The 20,691-nt window shown below is 35.4% G+C and overlaps 1 protein-coding gene across 16 annotated transcripts in view; it reads right to left on the bottom strand.

Moving 5' to 3' along the window:
- The window catches only part of MYO3B (myosin IIIB), a 231,995-nt gene that overhangs the window by 186,148 nt on the left and 25,156 nt on the right, over positions 1-20,691 (bottom strand). For 14 of the 16 annotated variants that reach the window (XR_002439454.1, XR_002439455.1, XR_002439456.1 and 11 more), the window contains 5 exons: positions 16,028-16,211; positions 14,383-14,517; positions 12,890-12,994; positions 12,528-12,627; positions 8,839-8,915 (listed from right to left, as the gene is read on the bottom strand). Coding sequence is in view for 13 of the 16 variants with exons in the window: in XM_021399366.1 (XP_021255041.1) it covers positions 8,839-8,915; positions 12,528-12,627; positions 12,890-12,994; positions 14,383-14,517; positions 16,028-16,211 (601 nt within the window). In the remaining 3 variants the exon portion in view is untranslated. Of the gene's footprint in view, positions 1-8,838; positions 8,916-12,527; positions 12,628-12,889; positions 12,995-14,134; positions 14,154-14,382; positions 14,518-16,027; positions 16,212-20,691 lie in introns of those variants that run through there. The other 2 variants (XM_021399377.1, XM_021399379.1) reach the window with 2 other exon arrangements.

Below are 20,691 nucleotides of genomic sequence, written 5' to 3' on the forward strand. Positions count from 1 at the left end.
TTTAGAGAAGCCAGGGATTAGGCATTCTGTGCAATTTATAACTTCTACAGAATCATAGCACTTCACAGAACACAAGATGATTCACTCCCTGACAAAAAGATTTTGTACTCAAGGATATAATGCTACTTGTTCTGAAATCAATGCAAAGATTTCTCTAAACTTCAGCATGTACATAAATAGATCACAGGTGGATATAAAAGAAGGAAAACACAGTACAGAGCACTAGCTGTTATTTATACATTGGACGTACTGCTTCAATCAGAAAGTAAGATCTACGTATGTTTAGCAGAAGCAAAAATACATCAAACCCTTCAAAGCTTACCTGGAATTATTAGAAGTGAACTTACTTCCATTTTGTCTCTGTACAGACAATGCATGTACGAAACACAGCTGCAAGCACGCATGGTACAACAGACTGGTAATAACAGTACAAATCTGCTACCTGGAGACAATCCCTACACAATTAGCACTGGTGGTGACCCACAAGCAGAAACGAGTCTGTAGTTTGAATGTTGATGCTCCTGAAGAAAAGCAGCGCTGTACTCAGCTGCCGTAGCTAACTAAGCAGATTATGAGGTGTGTGAGCACAATACTGAAGGCAGAGCACTGCGTATGAAAAATAAACATGGAACAAAATTCTTACCCTTGCTGCAAGGAGAACAAAACTGCTAACTATGCAAGTGGAAATAAATCAGCTAAATTTCTGTGTTCCATATGACACTATGTAATCCAACCTAATTTATATAGCTAGTAAATATAAAATTAAATATTGATAGAATATGATATGCATAGATATGCATCAAAAAACAAAACAAACAAAAAAACACCGAGGGTACTGAATTATCCAGACCAAATTTAATGCATATGTATTTAGAGTATATATAACGCAAGTATCTTTGTACACATGCACATTCACACAATTAAAATAAGCAAATTTACGGCTGAAATTGCTTCTGTATTCCGCCATTTTTCATTTGGATTTTGGTTCCTTATTTATGATTATCATTCAAATTTTTTCTATGAGGTATCAGAAAATGGTTATATTGTTAACATTACCAAAATAAAAAGTAATGAATAGTTTTATAATTGGCATTACTAATTGTTTCAATTAACACTGATTCACTGAAATTAAATATATATCAAGTAGTCAATTGTATTTTAACAGCTATGAATTTAAAAAGCGTGTTTTTATTTTTACCTCAGCCCAGTGAAATGTACCTGTTAGACCATTAGACTGCCCTAACAGAAGGGTACATTCATGGGGAAAAGGAGTACCTCTTATTAGACCAGTGGATACAGTGGGGAAAAAAGATAACCTTTTGAGCACACACGTGTTTTGCTTTATACCATGGACTCTTCCTGGCTTCAGCAGGGCCAATAGTAGTATCATTGACACATTGTATTACCAGAGGACAGAACCTGGACCTACACAGATTTGGAAATGGTGTTGCATGAAGTAACAGAAAACAGGCAACTCCAGCCTTGTACATAAATATGTTTACTGTACAAATCTCAGTGCAGGAAGCACTAATATTTTCTCTCTCACTTTTATTTATTTTAAACTACAGAGAAGTTTCACAAGTCTTCCACATCTGCTGTTTAGGTTAGAACAAACAAACATCTCCAGCCACTCCACATTTCTTCACAAGATCATGGCCACGCCACCAAGGTAACTGCCCAGGTGCCGATCTTCCCTCTGGCTGCCACCCCCTGTTTCAAGCCCCTTCTGCCATGCCACCTCCTGAGGATGTCTGTAGCTCTCCCAGAGGCAAAGGAGGCAGTGGTGCACTCTGCCAGACCCCTCTCTGTGGGGAGAGCTCACTGATGCTGTTCTGCTGCACACTCTGCCTTTCATATGCCATCACCTTTAAAGAAACCTCTTTGTATTTCAAAATTTACTTTCTGAATTCTATTGCTTTCCTTATAGGCTTTAAGCAGCTTCAGCATAACTCCTTGCTACCACAGCTCATTATATAAGGAGCTTGAAAATTAAGAGAGGGGGAAAAGTAAACAGAGCAGAAACTGGCATTTTTTTCTTTATTCCCTTCCTAAAAAATGTGTTCTCAAAAAGATAACTTTGTTTATATCGTGCCAGTCAGCTCTCAGAAGGTGACATCTCAGAATCTGTCATTTCAGTTATATGAGGCCTTTTAGAGATTTGATTCTATCCCACCCCCTGCCATTAACCTGCTATAATAGCTCCCTCCATTCTTCTACCCAGTCTTGCACTATCTCTTTAGCGCATTTTTATTTCCTCAACTGCTTTCCTACATTTACAGTGTGGCAGTTTCTCTTTGGCATGGCCATGCTACTTACCACATCTGCTACAGGACCACACTCAAAACCAGTTCTGCATTTCAAGGAGCTGGCTTATATTCCCTAAATATAATTGTCTAACATATCATGGTGTCCCATTATTCTAACCTCCTGAAAGCAGTGATGTTATTTCAATATATGTCAAGTAGACAATTCCTTTACAACCTACACTTACATACTAACAAAAATACAGTGATACTAAACTACAGGCATTATCCAAATCACAATGTAACAGAAGTCACACACATTATTCTTCATTTATCACGTTATTTTTTTTCTGCACTAAAAAAACATATGGGATTTTCAAATATTTCACAATGAATTCTGAGACCAGATAAAGACAAAATTCTGTCAAAGAAGCAGAAATGTTCTCTATGCCTGTCTATGAAGTTTCTTCCTGAGGATGATTTAAAGTATAGCATTATTTTTAATTTTTGAGTGGACATCTTTTCATATTTTCATCTTATTTCATTTACTACAATTCGCAAGTTTTAAAAAAAAAAAAAACCTGAAGTTACAGCTAATTCAATAATATACAAGTTGTAAGAGAATAGTTATTTCACCTTTGTGGAATACATTATGAGGAAATACTTCCAAAATTCCCCTCATTAAAGATAGAGAAGGCAGACAGTTCCTGAAGTTGTGTTGTTGTTGTATTCTTTTTTTAATCACAAAATACGCATACTGGACAACTATTTTTAAATGGCTTTCTAACAGGAAAATAAATGCATCTATATTATTGAAATCTATTCTATTTATACTAAGCTGTGAATTCCTACAGCTCATTATAAATCAGCATGTACAAAAATTCCATGCTTAGTTAGCATTTAAAGGCACAGAGAAAACATGCACTACAGAAGAGCTCATTTTAGCTAATAAGGAGTTGCAGCAAAGAGAAATAGAGCTATTAACAGAATGGTGACCTTGAGTTCCATGATGTAAGGAAACGGCTGTCAAACAATACAGGCTGAAGTGCAGCAAAATGAGAACATATTCAATAGTTTCAGGGAAATTTATCATTTTACCTATTTAGGGTTAATTAAAAACATAAAGCACAGTTTAGTGATAGCATTCTCTCTTCTACATTATCTTTTCAACTCAGTATTTAACTACTGAAGATGTATTTAACAGTAAATGTTTGGTTTTGTTGTTGTTTTTGCTTTTGTTCTTGGAGGGTTTCTTGCAAATTTTTCATATCTCCTGCTATAGAAAGGTAAATATGAGGTAAATAAGAAATTAGCCCTAAACTTCCAAGAGGGGAAAGTATTTTGGCCAAATTCTAAGGCCTGAGTACAGCCTTTAATGAAGACTAACTTCAATGGAAAACTTGTGAGTCTCCAGAAAATGAGATTTTTTCTTTGTATATTTTTCTACTACATTGTTACAAATGTCTTTTTGGTGCTTTTCATTTTTATTTCTTTGTACTGGTTTGGTTGGCTTTTCTTCAGATCATGCAGAGGGCTTTGTATTGAATGGGAACATTGTTTCAGAGTTAGACTTATTTCACACACACACAAACAAAGATAAAGATTAAAAAATACAAAGGAACACTGAAAAAGACAAATTAAACTAGTAATCTAACATTTAAACTAGTTCTAACAGTTCAGAAATTTATTCTGATGCTCAGATGTAATGACCAGGAAATATGCCTTGATTCAGGAGGCGAAAGGAAAATAATTGGTTGTTTCTGTGGTAATCTTACTGGTCATTACTGCATCTAGGCAGGATGATAACAAATACAGAAAGCACACAGTTAACACAGCTTTAAATAATAGTGTGACATCTGAAATCCCTTAGAAATCAATAGCAAAATAGAGCTAAGATTCTACCTCTGATGAACTCATTATTACAGACCTCATATGGTAACTCTGCCAATGTAACAGCCTTTCTTTCCTACTGTTTTGTGTCATATTTCAAAATGCAGTTCTTCAAAGGATCAACTACATTTTAATTTAATTCCTTTCAATCCATAATTATATATGCACCATAGTCATTTTCTAGCAGTTATCAATAAAAATATAGCACTGTACCCCTTGTGGCTTAAATTACCTTCAGCATCTTTTCAATTCTTTCTGTCTTCAATTACTTTTTTCTATTTCTGTTCCCAAAACTAGACTTGGGCCAAAGTAAACACACAGATTCTAGCTGAGCTTCTTTCAAGAGGCAAGGTTAACTGCAAGAATCTAGCTGGCTAGATCATTATAACTTCATGAAACAAAAATGTGAACTGATAAATAAAACTCAGACTGCAGGTGTGGTTATGTGCTTTTGTGATATTTCAGTTACTCGGGAAAAGAGAATTTGTCATTCAGTTCTGATTAGGTTTTGTCCAGCTCTGCAATCAGAGGCTGAAAACGAGACACATTAAGGTTTAGAAGAGAGGAAGTAAAGGCAGTTCTGCTCTAAAATGTCTAATTTGTTTCCTCTTGCTTGCATTCAACACAGTTCATTTCAGCATAATAGAAGCTGTCTTCAGGTAACTTCAGGTATTTGGCAATAGGAAGCTTTAAACAACCACAGTACTTAAAAAGTTCTGCCTTATTTATCTTATTTGGTTTGACAGCTTTCTGTGTTCCAGCTTCTGTATGTCTGTGTTTCTAACTGTGATATGATACTAATCAGGTTAAACAGCAGTGATTGATTTTCAGGGAGTCTACTTTAAAGCTTCTCTACCCTTGCCAAGTTCTTCAGATGCTTCCACACTGCTTGGTTTGATTCTGCATTTTCATTTTCAGCAGCTTTTTGGTTCATCCTGTGTTCTGCTAAAAAACAAATGCTCAAGGACAAATCTTTTTGATCTGTCTTGTTACTGCTACTCTAGACTCACAATCAGAAAAAAATAAAAAGATGTCCCAATCATCCCAAAACAGTTAAGCTACTGATTTTCATGCTGACCACCAAGAGCACTGAGATGAACTAGACATCCTAGTATACCCACAGCCACTATTTTCCAGTGATCTTTTGTATTTTAAGTACCATTTTGTATAATCCTTTTAATGTATTTTGCAAAGTTCATCTTACAATACGATGCGTTTCCTTGTTATACAGACTGTTCCTTATGAAGCTTAACTGCTGATTCTTGTTTCCAGCATAGTTGTGTCCTGCTTATATCTTCTTATTTATTCATATCTGAATATCTTCCTGCAGTTTGCCAAGGAAAATATTCTGTCAGCTTTACTTCACCAGGTTCATTTCTCCAAAACGCTCCGTAGTCCATTCCTTTAAGGAAGGCTTCTTCATCTTCCACCTCCAGCTCCCGATCAGATTAAGTCCATCTTTCTCACTCATACATGAGATGAGGCCCCATGATTGCCTTATACAATCTGGGGCTCTTAAGTTTCACATGAAGATAGTAAAAATCCAATTTAAAAAAAAAAAATCCTAGTCTTCATCATTTCTCTTTCTCTGATTAACAACATTTCCTTCCTGTCCTTTAAGCTATATTTGGATTTGATATAGACTTTATCCTATGTCAAAAATTTTGGCAGCAAGATTTTTGAGACTGTGGAGTGCTTTCCTAGTTTTTACTGATCTTAGCACAGTTTCACCTAGAAATCACTGTTTCTAAAAAGCTGCTACACAGGCAGATTTTTTTCAGCTTATTCCAGTCCTAAGCATTCATATTTCAGAGAAAAATTTGGATGCGCATTTTAAAAATACCAGAAAGGTCTCCCAAGAAGTAAGGTAAATTGCACCTCACACACCAAACGAAATAGATCATTCATACAGATGCAAAGAAAGCAACTGTAGTGACTTGGTCGTGTGTTACACAACTGGAAATTTAAAAGCAATTTCAACAACAGCAGGATGGGTACATTAGCATCTTGCAGCTGTTTTGCAGACTGGTACATCAATGAAGCTTGGTCAGTGTTTTTCACACAGGCATCAATACGTGAAATGAATGACTGTGTTTATGGTACTGGGTTAGTTATTTTGACAAATCTTTTCAAAACAGGAAGCATTTCAAGCTAGCCTTGATCCTGTTTTGATGATGCACATAACACATGTTGGTTAGGAATGTGTTGTATTTTTTGAACGAATCTGTCTCAAAGTCTCTATTTCTTTGGGTTTTTACCTTGAAAATGAGTATTTTCAGGCAGGATGGATTATAAACTTGGTACGATTTCTGACATTGATTGCAATTATTCAAGCAAAACAGTAGTGTAAAAATCACCTAATAATTTGAGTTCAAGAAAATATTTCATAATATGCCTGTTACTGTGTAGAGGAGTGTTTTATAAAGGTTTCAGAATGTCTTCAATGAAGGTGATTCCATAAATAATGCTTGCACAGTGGTTTCTAAGGTATCTTGCGTCTCTTTTGTGACGTAACTGGTTGTTATGGAGATAGTAAAATATCAGCCATTCTTTGTGAGAGTGTGGAAGATCAATTTTGGATTCGTTACAGCAGCCTCTTTTCCCTACTCAGCTGTAATCAGCCGTCCTTAGGAAGTGACAGGGATGTATAAGAAGTATAGTGTATTTTAAAACAAACAGATGTTTGCACAACACTTCAAATTGTTTTGCATATAGAAACAGACCACTGCACATTTGTAACAGATGCAAATTCCATCCCAAATTCCACCAAATTCAAATAAATCTAAATGTCTCCAATGCAAATGAGGCTACTACTACTATTTAGGTTTGACAGCGTACAAACAAACAAGTCACTCTCTCTTCACTCCATATTTCTCCGACTTCATAATCTATATCTTATAAAAATGCATTGTTTCTTACAGCAAGAAGGGCACAGATTAACATTTTTAAATCTTAAAATCTTCAGTTAGATAAATGTATAACTGACCTTAAATGTACATAGAATATATTGTCTAGGACCACTGCAGATTATTTTTCTGTATTTTTAAGCTACGTCAGCCCATGAGTCCAAGTGTGCATGTGAAAGAATTCAGGACTTCAGGTTCTGCCACTTGTACTAAACAGCTATAACTACTGTTGTCTGTGGTTTTTGTTTGTATGTTTTTGAAATAAATCTTGAGAAAGCAAATAAACAATAATAAAAACATAAAATTCATTATATAGCATTGGCTGCTTTTTAAATCTGTGAGTAAATGCTTGCTCGCATTTTACCAGAATATGCAGCAATCGCTCTTTTCACTCTGACATCTCTTCCGCTATATTGACGTATGCAATATCCTACTTCTCCTACAGTATTTAAAAAGCATGTCATAGTATAGATTACGATAGACTGACTATAGAGGAAACCTTTTGTTCTTTCCTGGTAAAGACTTATTTCCATTTCAGTATTTACCTTCATATTGTGGCTGATCTCATGTTATCAACATGTATGAGACTATTTTGAGCTATGCTATGTTATAGTTTATCAGTGCTTCTGAAACACTCTATTACAATTTTTTTTTTGGTCCAACTACTTCACAAGACAGTCTGTAATTAAGGTTAAAGGACACATAGCTGGAGTTAAGGGTTGGTTGTTTTTTTGGGTTTTTTTTTTTTTTTTTTGAAGAGTCTCAAATCAAGATAGTAATGTGGGAACTCCTCCTTCTCCCACCCCGTATTTAAACTCTCAGACAAGCACACCAAAAAATACTCCCCTGCAGTACACCCTACAGAACATTCTCAATCTCTGACATAACATCCTAATAGAGAAGGAGAAGTAAGTGTTTGAAAATACATTAAGATCTTCAAAAGATAGACAAGTTAAAAAAGATAACCAGGTGCCATTTTTATCGACCGTTACTGTTCTATGTGCCTGTTTCAATTGAGTGGACATTAAATCCTCATTAAATTAACCTTTCCTTTAAATATTGGGGCTGTTTAGGCCAATGTAGTAATAGATCAGGATGAGTGTTACAAGTTGTGGCTCCTGCTAGCACACACAAATAGCATATTAACTACCATATTAAACACACCTTTCCTAGACTTAGTGAATCCACCTTCATAATAGAGCAAACTGATCAACAAAACAGATCAACTAGCCAACTGTAGAAAAACTGCATGCATTTCCTCAGACCAGAAATTCAACTAAAATACAGCAGATCACAAATGTGCAGATTCATATCCACACTGTAAGATCATGCAGGGCCAGATTAATTTCAAAAACTTTAGCCAAGAGAGGATTGGTTCCTGTATTTGTGAGACCTCAGGAGACTGCAGAGTTCAGTTTCCCCAGCTAAGTATACCCAATTATTTTGTGAAGGGTTCTTTTAATGTTCCGTGTATTGGTACTTTTCACCTGAAAAATTATAGAAAGCTTAAATGTGTTTGATTGGGAAGTCAGAAAATTTTCAAGACAATCCTCAATTATTTGGAGGATCTGTATTTCTGACAAAACATTACAGACACAAAAATAGTGAATATTAATACTGTTAAAAGAATCCAGTCTGTATATTCTAGTAGTACATTCATCAACAGGGGCCACAGATGTGGAGATAAGTAGAAATACGGCCCTGAGATGGGAAGAAAAGATATTTCTTTGTTAAATTGCCAACAAATCATGCATCGCAATGAAGGGAAACAATTCAGGATTGAGAAAACATTTGCCTACCTCAGGTGCCATCCAAAAGGGTGTTCCCACTGAGGTGTTTCTACGCAGCCGTGTGCTGGTGAGCTGGGCTGAAACACCTGCAACAAAACATACAAATTTGGCTTCCAATTCATTAACACGGGTCAGTCAGTTTATGTGAAGTATGCAGGAAACAAACCTCAAGCCTGAGATCATAGCTACAGGACACCTGGCCAAAGTAGGTAGAGCATTTCTACTTAATTATTGATTAATTTCATTTTTCCCTTTATCCATAGCTCATCCCAGGCAGACCACAGCTTGCTGTTTTCTTTCAGGATTGCTGAGAGATTTTTTGTAAATGATCTCAGTCTGAAGCACTTTCTTTCAAATTCAAAAATTTAACCAGCACTTAAATATCACAGATGCCTCTTTCTGCTGGTTTTGTGAGTATAAGCTGGAACATTTCAAATTCCAATCTGAATTTAAAACTCACTTTCCAGAAATGTTGCCCAAGTCTAGCTGAAATGTATTCCCTGAATGCTGCTGGCAGGAACCTTGCAGAAGTTCCAGCTCAACAAAACATTTATGAGCTTGCTTAAATTAAATCTTCTCCTGTGGAGAACATGGAAGCTGAAGTTCACACTGTAGCTTGTACTCAGGAATTAAGCAAGTGCTTAAAACAAAGCCTGTGCTTCATTGCTTTGCTGACTGGGGCTAGGCCAGCAAAGCACAGCAGAAAAAAGGAAGGAAGGAAGGAACTAGAGCAAAATCGAACATTATTAATAAATTGAAATGAAATTTCAAAGCAAATCATTTTCTGTGCTCTTGTCAACTGTGCTCCTGTAGAATTCAGGAATATTCAAATAGGCTGAACAAATGCAATATTGACAAAAATATTTCATGTTATTGTTGTTGAGGAAAAATAAAGAGAAGAAAAAAACACGGTGATCTGCTCCCATGATATCACTTACAAAGAAAAAAATGTAGAAAACATAATATATTCATGCCTGATTTCAGTGAGTAAGAAATTGAGACACAAAATTATTAATTTGTAAGTTAAACAATTAGATTGCTGTATCAACTATTCAATTCTGTACTTATTTTTCATTTCAGCGTGATTGCAAGCCCTAATTTCCTAGGTAACACAGTGAAACAGCTAATGACTGGATTCCACGAGCCTCTGTGGATTTAACGCTGTTTTCTCCTAAGCTAACCTAATTTGTAGCTGCCATCTATGGACACTCCAAAACAGCACAGTAGACCGAAGAGTTGAGACAGGGAGAAAGGGGGAGGAGGGAAGAAGGTGAAAAAGAGAGGAAGAACACAAATGAATGATGACTTGCAGACCTCTTTCATCACCTTACAGCATATATTCAAATATGTCATGCTGCTGAGCGCAGTTGAATGAAAAAACATGTATTACATTGAAAAATGAACAAGTTGTGAAGTCATGCAATAAAAGCAAAGAAATGAACCTGTGCAAAGGGTATCTGTGCAATCCCCCCAACGTGCTAATACTCATACATACTGCCTTGAGTATGAAATCACTTTCTCTTCCCTCTGCATAACTGATAGAATGCACTGACTAGGTAGTTCTCGGAATATTTCCTTTTATCTCCATCAATTCAGATTCTGGACCCTTATTTAATAAATCCAATTCAATACTAAATTTAGAATTATTATTTCCTTTTGACATTTCCTTTGCTCCTTATCAAACAATAAATCTCCTTAACATTCCTTCAAAATGGGAGAGGATTATTAGTTCCAGGGATTAACCTAAAAATATCAAATGCATCAACTTTTTTTGCGTACTTAGTCTGAGACCTTTTAGTTTTCAGGCCCTCCACAAGCCTCAAGCAGAGCTGTAATGTTCTCAGCTGCAGCTCAGTAACACTTAGCTCTTCTGCAAGGTAGTATAAAATGTTTCAGACTGGATATTCAGAAATTGAGGAACACAGAGTGGCCATTTCTAATAAGTTTGATGCAAGCGACTTGCCAACATCGAAGAGAAGCCCTAGCAGAAGCAAGAATAGTCTCCAATTTGATGGCATTCAGCTGTCTGAATGGCAAAACCCTTCTCTTCCTGAACTTTGCATTTTTCACTAAACATCTTTCACTTTCTGCAACAAGTAAGACAATTCTATGGACAACAGTTCCACCTGTGACTCAGTCCTAATTTGCTCCCAGAGTCCCTTCTATGACTAAAGCAGTGGGCTAGTGAGAAAAAGAGCAATTCAATGAAACCTTAGTGCATACAACTTTGTCAGATAGGAAGCACCTTTTGGCATTTCCTAGTGCTTAAGTATTAGGAAACACTTGAGCATTTGCTCATGTCTTTTTCTGAGGCATATTTGTTGTAATTTGCTAGTGTTATTGGTGAAACTTTAGTGTTACAAACTAAAAAAAAAACAAGCTAAACACAAAAAGAGATGGGATACTAGAAATGTTGGGATCCTCAGTTTTCCTGAACGTGCCACTTGGATTCATAAACCACAGATATGCCTTTGGACTCCGGAGCTTCAGCTGCAGCTAATGCCACTGACATGTATGGTAAGAGTTGTCACAGAGAGAACCTCACGTTTCCCAGAAGAGAGTAGTTACAAAGACCATACTGATAAAATTCCCCCAAAAGAGAAATTTCATGTCTTCCTCATACTAGCCCAGGGGCTTGCTGCGTATTTTGCTTCAGGCCACATTTCTCTATTTTAACTGTCCCCTCTGCTGTTCAACATAATGAATTTCTGTCCCCAGAAGGTACTGAGAAGTTTCCTGCTTTCTTGGCTCCAACTTACTTTATAATCTTCAACACGATTACTTTTAATGTCAAATTTGTAATACTAATGATGTCATGGTATTATATTTATTTTCCACTATATGAATTTCATTTCTTATCATTACTATTTGCAGGATTTTTGGCACACCACTGTACACTACTCACAGTTTGTGAACATTTTTCTTTACCTTCGTGCACTGCTAAACATACATCTGGTATCCATGCAATACTATTCTCAGTGACGACTACCTTATGCATCTTATGGTTAACTAATGAATCACATATTACTAATAATTTGTTTCCCTTGCATACATATCTGATAGACTATATGCAGTACTCCATTATTTTTCCGAGTGTATATATAAAAGAAGAAAAATGCTGAACTTAATTAAATTTTATTGACAAGTCCCTTTCTCTTCTACTCTCCCTCCCCCTCTCTTCTATTTCTTAAATTTTTCCAGACTGGCCATGCTTGTACCTAACAGCAATAATAACAAATTAAATGGATATTGGGTTTTGGACACATGGGACCATTTTACCTTCTGCTCAGAGGGAATAAAATGCTAGAGGCTAACAAATGTCATTTCAAAGAGAAGAATGTTTTCTTTTCATATGTAAAAGACACAATATTTAAATTTAAATTAGGACAACTACTGTGAAAGGGACATCTTTGCAAAATGTAAAAAAGATTTGTAAATAAAATGACACCTTCAAAAATATTTTAAACAATAAGTTATGATTGTGCTTTTAAGTTAGAAGTGTATTACTGATTTTTTTTTTAATGGAATCTCTATTCTTGCTGTATCAATTTGCTTTCCCATTCTTCCTCCTTAAAATAATCTTTATTATTGTCCTGAAAAATCTTTCACTATAGCATTCTGCCTTCCCAGTGGAAAATAAACAGATGCCTTTGGCTAAACTGCATATATCAGGAAAACAAATGGGAAGTGGTCATTACCAAAGTCAACGAGCTTGACTCCACCTTCTGTTGTCAGAAGAATGTTGTTGCCTTTGACATCTCGATGAATGATCCGGTTATTGTGTAAATGCTGTAGGCCCTATATGCCAGCAGTAACAAAAATAAGTTTACTCCCTTATTTAAAAACAATTACCCTACTATTAGGGAATGTAATGAAGACAATCTGCACACAGTCTATAGAAACATCTGTCCACTGGATTACATGCTAGATACAACCCCTGCTGCTATAATAGCCCTCATAACACTGTCAACATTATCATACTTTATAAATGGAAAATATATGCATGAGATGAGTAAATTGCACCCTCTGCTATCATTACAAGCCCAGTGAACATCCTTACCAAGAGAGCACCATATAAGATGTAAGAGATCATAGCTTCATCCAATCGTTGGCCACACTTCAGCAAGCCTTTGACAAGTTCTGTGACAGATCCTCCATTGCACAGCTGTGAAGTGGGGAGACACAAAGGGGGAAAAAGCAAGACATGCCTTCAGTTACTCAGCATGCTTGCTCAGGCTGTGAACAACTATACACTATAACACAAGTCTGGGAACAACCAGATTTTTACTTTATTATCCATAAATTTATCCATATAAGGAAAATGCAATTTTTTTTAAATGTCAAAAATCTTTAAAATTCGGAAAATGTGCACCAAAAGCAACTGACAAGAGTGTACTTAATTGGTAAGGTCTATACAAAGACCTAGCTCTTTCAAATTCTACATTCAATTTTGTTATATAGAATATTTCACAATTTTACCATACAACATTTTATTATATGCAATACCATATATGACCTGCCTGACATGCTACACTTGAAGGAAAAAAAAAAAAAAAAAAAAAACCACACTTGGAAACCCAAGATCAAATTCAAAACAAAGCCAGGAGGCATACAGTAAAAAGCAATAGCAAAACAAAGATACTAAAGATCCTTTATAAATAGTTAATGGAATTTAACATGAAATATCAAAGAACGTTCATTCAAGCTATGTAATTCTGCCGTGGATAGAAGTCAGATGCGTTGTTGAGATTCTATGACTTAAAGTGGAAATAAAGCTTTCCCATTCTGATTCAAGTCATCATTCAAGAATAGGAACTGGAATTTCTAAAAAGAACTGTAATTAAGAAGCAAATGATAACTTTTTCAGCCCTCTTATAACACAGAAAAATGTTTGAATGGCATTATACTGAACATCAGTCGGTGCAAACCACTCCATCCATTAAGCCTAGAAATTGTTAGAAGAAATCCTCTTCTTGCAAAAATCTCTCGCAGTCACTTAACTGGTAACAAGGCTACCATATGTCATTTTACACTTTTCATCACAAGAATACTGACTGCCACTGAAGAATTAATAGTAGGCATTTCTGTTGCTAGTTGCTAGAACAACCAAATTCTAGTTCTAAATATTTTCTCTGTTCATTTTGCAACGGTCAGCATGTTTGTTAATTGTTTACCATGTTACTTCTTCATTACGTTTTGCATTCCCCTTGAGTGCTTGACCTCTCAAAAAACTTGAGAAATGTTTTACCTAATATTCTCTCCAATAAGAAGAAAATCAAGCTTTTTTTAGGCAAAAGATTCTTACCAATAAGATTCAGTGGTTTTGGAGGCAGAATGTAGCAGCCTGAATAGAAATAAGAGGGAAAGTCCTTACATTTTAAGTAAATTTTTGTGAGATTTTCAACAGTACATTATGATACATCATCTATACCAGTCTTTTGATAAATGGCCCCTATCAGAGAATCGTGAAAGTTGGTGACTTTCCTAGCAATAGAAAACAGAGACCTACCAACATTCACTCATTAAGATGTAATGTTATCAAAAGGTTTTTACCTCAAGTACTAGCCAGAGCTGTCCTCCCACATATTGATCTGCTTTGTAGAACATCCCATAAAATCTAACAACATTAGGATGATTGGGAAGAAACTGCAAAATATTATATTCTGCTTCAATTTCTTCATCTACATCCTAAATAGGAAACACAAACATACAGAACATGTAAGCACAGTAAGCCTGTGTAGAGCAAAAACAAACTCTTATGGATCAAAAGAGCTATTTTTAACCAGTTTGTACTTTTAAATGGTTTTCTCCTAATGCTGCTGAAAGTACTCACATGAAACTGCAAATTAAATCCACAGTATTTAATTTAATCAAATCCTGACACTTTTTTTTTTTTTTTTTTTTTTTACATACAGAAGTGTGAAATCTGTATAAATCAAGTAGTTCTTCTTCAAGGATTCTTTTAATGAATAATATATATTAACTAGAAGTTAGAAGTTATACTAAACTTGGCTGTCTCAATAAGAAATTTTCACACATATTAATTTCAAACATGCATATTTCTTAATGGGTAAGCTAAATGTAATTATATGAAGCTTTGATTCATTATTTTTTCTGTGGTCCAAACAGTATGATAGATGGGATCAAATAATTTCACAAATCCTCAAAGTGGAATACAGTAAAAAATAAAGACATTCTTAAGATAAGACAGACATACACTAGAAACCATTGAAGAGAGAAATATCAACATTCATTAAATAACAAATATTTTGTAACATTTGCTTAAAATAACAATTCTGTAACAACTACAAAGTAGTGTTGAATATCAGCATATAGGCCACAATTCAGAACAGTATCTAAGCAGTGAATCTTTCCCTGTTTCTGCAGGGACTGCAACTACCAAAAATATTAAACATTTACATAGAGGTTTGTTTTGGTTTGTTTGTTTAACATTTTGATAAAAAGGCTACTGTCTCATTTAGTACTTTCCCCAGAATTATACATGAGAAAAGCAAGCTGGATTTCAGAAGTAGTAGATGACAAAAACGCATCTTTTCTTAGTAGATATACTAGCTCAACTGTTATAATCCAACTCCAGCTTGATCCAACCTGTAGAGTTGCCAGTTAAATCTTCCTCTGAGAGCAAGGGCCTTGGCTCCCAAGGGAGGTCAGGCATTTAACTTCCACTAAAACTGGAGCAAGCACAGAACCACCTCCAAGAATTTTGCCTGTGCTGCTCTTCTGCCTTTTTGTTATTTATTGCTTAGCAGTATTATACACTTACAGAAGACAATTGTAAAATTTCCTGAAGTTCGCAGTACTTCTGCAATGGAAAAAGAAATTCTTCTACGGTGTGCAGAAGAAGAACATTTAAGATTAACAGCATCTTTTATTTCCTTTCCTAAAAGTCCCTAAGAGGAATGCCTTTGTGCTTTCTTACCACACGCACGCTCCAAGCACAGGTGTCTGAATTTGTACTGGAAGACTTATATAGATGTAAAAACAAAACTAAGCAAATGCTATTTTCAAATAATATGCAAGATGATGAAATTGTCAACAGCACCTTTCAGGTTTCCTTCTGTCAACGCATTGTGCAAAAATGTTCCCTCCATGATGCTTTCAATATTTTACGTTTGACTTATATTTTAAATCTGTTTGAAAAGTCTTTTAAATTAGAAAGTTTAATATTTTTACTTACGCTAATAGGATCCAGAATCTTTACTGCTGCCAGACTCCCATCTTTCTTATTAGTAACCTTATAGACTTTACCATAAGTGCCTTTTCCAATAGTCTCTATAATTTCCCAGGTGTCTGTGGGATCAGCTAATGATTCTAGTCCGATCATACTGGAACTGTATTGAAATAATCCATACAACGGCTTCCTGGAAAAAAAGCAGACATATATACAATGGGAAGCCTTAAGTAACTGAACTAAAGCAGCAGAGTTATGATAAAGAAATCAAATATTGATCTAATTTGAGAAGAAATGCAAGTGGAATGACAAATGAAAATCATGCAGAAAGATAAGATCACTAGATAAAGGAAGGCAAAGAAAACACATTAGACCATTTCTCTTTACTTACTTTGCTGCATGTATTAACTTTTTGCTTTAAGCATTGCTGCATATGCTACATCACTCTGAACCCATTTTAACAAGTTTTGACAAAATCTGATCTTTCTCTTTATTGCATACACTTTTAATGGACATTTTATACAACTGGTTTAACACAGCTCATGAAATGAGACCTTATTTCCTGTGCATCAAAAAGCTATGTCATTCTTGTAACATATTTTATTCAACTCCCTGGATAATAGCCAGGCAAGCACTTCATCCTATCTCATACATCTACAACAGGGCTGTATGTAACCAGTTCACTAGTTTAGATTGGGCTGGCAGGTATGATAAAACAGAAAACAATTTCATAATAGATAACAGGTATGTCACTGGAGTAACAATTATCACTGAAGATGTTTCTTGGTAATTCCACTTGTCTCTGTCTCTGCTTTTCAGTCAGTGTGGTTGTCAGTGTGCAGACCACCGCAGCTACCTTTGCACTTAACTGGAATATGTAAGTTCTGAGATCCATGAATAAATTGAAGGAGAAAAATAAGAAAGTAATCTTGAAACAAGCAATTGAAGACAACACCACGGTTGACTGCAAAAGCTCTCAGCTTTTGGAGACTAATCAACTAGCACCTCATTCCAAATGATCCCAAACATACATCTGACTTTTAAGGTTTGAGCCATTTCCTACTGTCTTCTTATCCTCTATACCATTTCCAGCATCACTGACAACTATCCAGCATGAAGAATTTAGTCAGAAAGAAATGTGTGCCTGACAAGAAAAACCTGAGAAATTAAAAAGGAATGAAGCAGCAGCTATTCAATGTAATTAAAGAAATAACTATGTTTTCTATTCATGCTAAAGAAGAAAATAAACTGCATTCAAATTCATATGCAGTGCAGATCTGTGTAGCAGTATGCAAAATGGAAATGTTTTGTTTGCATGCTTTGTACCTTTCTAGAGGAAAGAAAGTTTTTAAATTCTTTTAAATGCCAGGAAAAAAAAACAGTTACATGTAATTAAAGAAATTTACTGTGCAGAAAGCACAAAACATTTCATTTCTTGATGAGGGGAGGGAAAGGGAGAAGAAGAGGTGAGAGGAGCATAGAGAAGAAAAAAAGCTAGTCAATGTCATTAATCTGTTGAAGGTCAATAATGTAAGTTATCAAGACAGTTTCTCACTACTTGGATTCAATACAGCACACTGCAAATAAAGAATAGTATTCCAAACACATACAGTCAGCACCTCAATGTTGAAGCAGGTCAAGAGAGAGAATTTGCTGAAATCAGTGAACAGACTGTACTACATGAACCGAGGACAGCATCCACAGGCGTGTAGTTTCTGATAAGCCAACCTTAACAACAAGCTTTACTTGGGGCAGGAAGATGGATGCAAATGTAAGTGGGAACAGTTGTATCTCAAGTTAAAAAAAAAAATTAAACAAAAGCCAAAGACATATTGAACATGTCATTTTAATGCTTTAGGAGAAATACTATGGATGTTCATGTGTAAAGGCAGCTGTATTTCCTTGTCACTATAACAACTACCCTATTACATAGAATGTCCAGAAAATGATGTGTAGCATTCTTCATACCAATGTAACATTTATTATAATACCTCCCTTCCTAAGCAGCCAGTGTGGTCAAACACTTTTCTTTAAAATTAAAAAAAAAAAAAAAGTTCTGCCATCTCCTGAATTTGTTCTCATTAATAAGTAATCATTAAACACTATCTCTGAATTTTAAACATTTTTTAGCATTTCCTTACACCAGAAGACAACATGGACAAAAGAGAATGTAATGTAAAACTGTTACAGATAGAGTCCTGATGAAAGAGAGAAGAAAAACTTTAATAAGTGCTTCTCTGCATTCATACAACAGGGTAGAACTTCATTTATGCCCAGTGTAGAACCAAATCTGCCAAATATGTCGCACAACCCTCTTCCACTTAAAACAGTCTCTTCTTGAACTCAAACAACACACACCAAATAAGGTTTTGTATCTGCCAACAGTGAAAGTGTTCTTTGAACACAACATAGTAAGTTATGACATTTCTGTGATAGATGTAAAAATTTTACAGATCAAAAAAGCGAAAGAACAGTAGGTACTACTATCTTAAAAATTATAAAGTCTGAATTTTTTTTAAATGTGAAACTTCTGCTTTTTCTTCAGTTGTTGCTTATCTTTTTCTACTTACTCATTTACTGAGCTTTAGTAAATAGCATGCCCTAAAGCAAGGGCTGCCATATTTTTATTTATTTGTACAATGAAAACTTATGTGTGAATGCAACCAATTCTATAAAACCCCATATCCAGAAGACCTTAACTCTAAAATACAAAAGTTGAAATTCTTTAGGAAGACTTTACTCCTTTTACTCCCTGCACATCAGATCTCACACCTGTTCTGTGCTTTGAAGTGATATACAAAGGGCGGCTTCTAGCTGTGAAAAACTTAGCAATGTCCTCCCCAGAGGGAGCCTCAACCTATTACAGATCTCCTGATTACAAGAGTTTCATGATTCCTGCCACCAGATGGAAAAAATTTCTCAGTGGTTAAATCTGTTCCAAGCAGGCAAGCAAAATAGCCCACAGCAGATGCTGAAAAATTACATTTTGGCAATTAACTCTACTGGCTGGGGAACATCTTACACAAAGCTATTTGTGACTGCACACTCTTCAGCTATTTGAGGAATGACTAGATGTTATCAACAAGCCAGTTGCACTCCACCAAACCCTGTTTTACATACTAAAGAAGAACGCATAGCAAAGGGGCAGCTTGACTGGGGTCTGGACAAGCTGCTCTCAGGGTGAAGTAGTAGGGGCAAATAGCAAGATTTAAAAAAAAAAACAAAACAAAAAAACAAAGAGAGAGAGAGAGAAACAACTTTTATAAGTTGTAAGATTGTAAACGTTGACCAACCAAGAAAAACAACGAAAAACCAAAATCTTGTTAACAGGCCTGAGTCACTGGCAGTGTCTCTTTCAATTGTCTGTGAAGTAAGACATCCTCCACTGAGAAATTAAATTTCATTAGTTTTTGTAACACTAGGACATTTTGAAAACCTTTAGGAGTCAGAACAAATCAAGTTAGACCACGTACAACAACTAACTTTTGAGATGGCAGATGCACAAATAAGTTTTATCTAAATTTAAAGAAAAACTAAGATTGACATTGGAATCAATTATTATGTATTACCCTCTTAACAGTAAGAGAGACTGCAAGACTATCTGATAAAAGAGTGGCTGTGACACTAAAGCCATGATTTACTGATGGGACTCAGAAAGACAAGTTGATGGTTGGACATTTTCTTGAAGGTCTTTTCCAATCTAGATGATTATATCATTCTATGAAAAGATAATATAAAAGAAATATGGGTTACAGACAGTCCACAAGTCATTTTTCCCCCTTTGTGAACCACAATCTTCTCTAACAGCTCTGAACAGCCTCCAAAAAAAGCCTTCTGGAAATTACATGGTATTCCAGAAGTTCTTCTTTGATCCTCAGTGCAGATCCACAAAGTTCAGACTACATTGTGAAAATAACAACAACAACAACCTACACAGAAACATTATATAGAGATTTTATATGATGTAACAACCTCTAGAATAAAGTCAACATTTTTTTTCTGGCACATTTGTTATTCCGCAGCTATCTTTCTCAGAAATGATAGGGACAAGAGGAACCCATAAGCAAGAAAAACAGTGCCAGAAATAGCTTAAGAATTGTAATGCTCTATTTGGTAGTGCCTCACTGAATTTTCATACAACAGTTATTTGCCTTATTGCCTTCAAACAGGCACCTTTTTTTCTTGTTCACTGTAAAACAAGATAGCTGCAGAGGTTTTAAAATTAGTAAGAGCCTCACTCCAGCCTGGTGCTTTAAACAACAGTGGTATGCAGTTCTATATAGTTTGAATTTTAATGCAGCTGGTAAAGACATAAAAGAAAAAGAAATCGCAGTAAATATTAATGAAAAAAAATATGTATATATATATATATAAAATACTGTTCCCCCAACAATTCTTGCATACAGCTAATTTCTCAGCATTATTTGTCTAACTCGTCTTGCCTGTCTTGTGAAACAGTTGGCTGGTGCTCTTCTGGCATCTACACAAATTGTGAAAGAATGAGAATGTCATATTCAAAATTAAGGTATTTCACTATTTATAGAGAGCTCTATTTTGCTTCCACACTAAATAAATGAGCCATAGATAGAAGAATTCATAAGGTAAAACTGAGATTATCAGCTATGGCTTCATGCAGCCATGACAGCCCCTATTCTGCTGGCTACTGATTG

The sequence above is a fragment of the Numida meleagris genome, chromosome 5, assembly GCF_002078875.1.
Source record: "Numida meleagris isolate 19003 breed g44 Domestic line chromosome 5, NumMel1.0, whole genome shotgun sequence".
Taxonomy (NCBI): Eukaryota; Metazoa; Chordata; class Aves; order Galliformes; family Numididae; genus Numida; species Numida meleagris.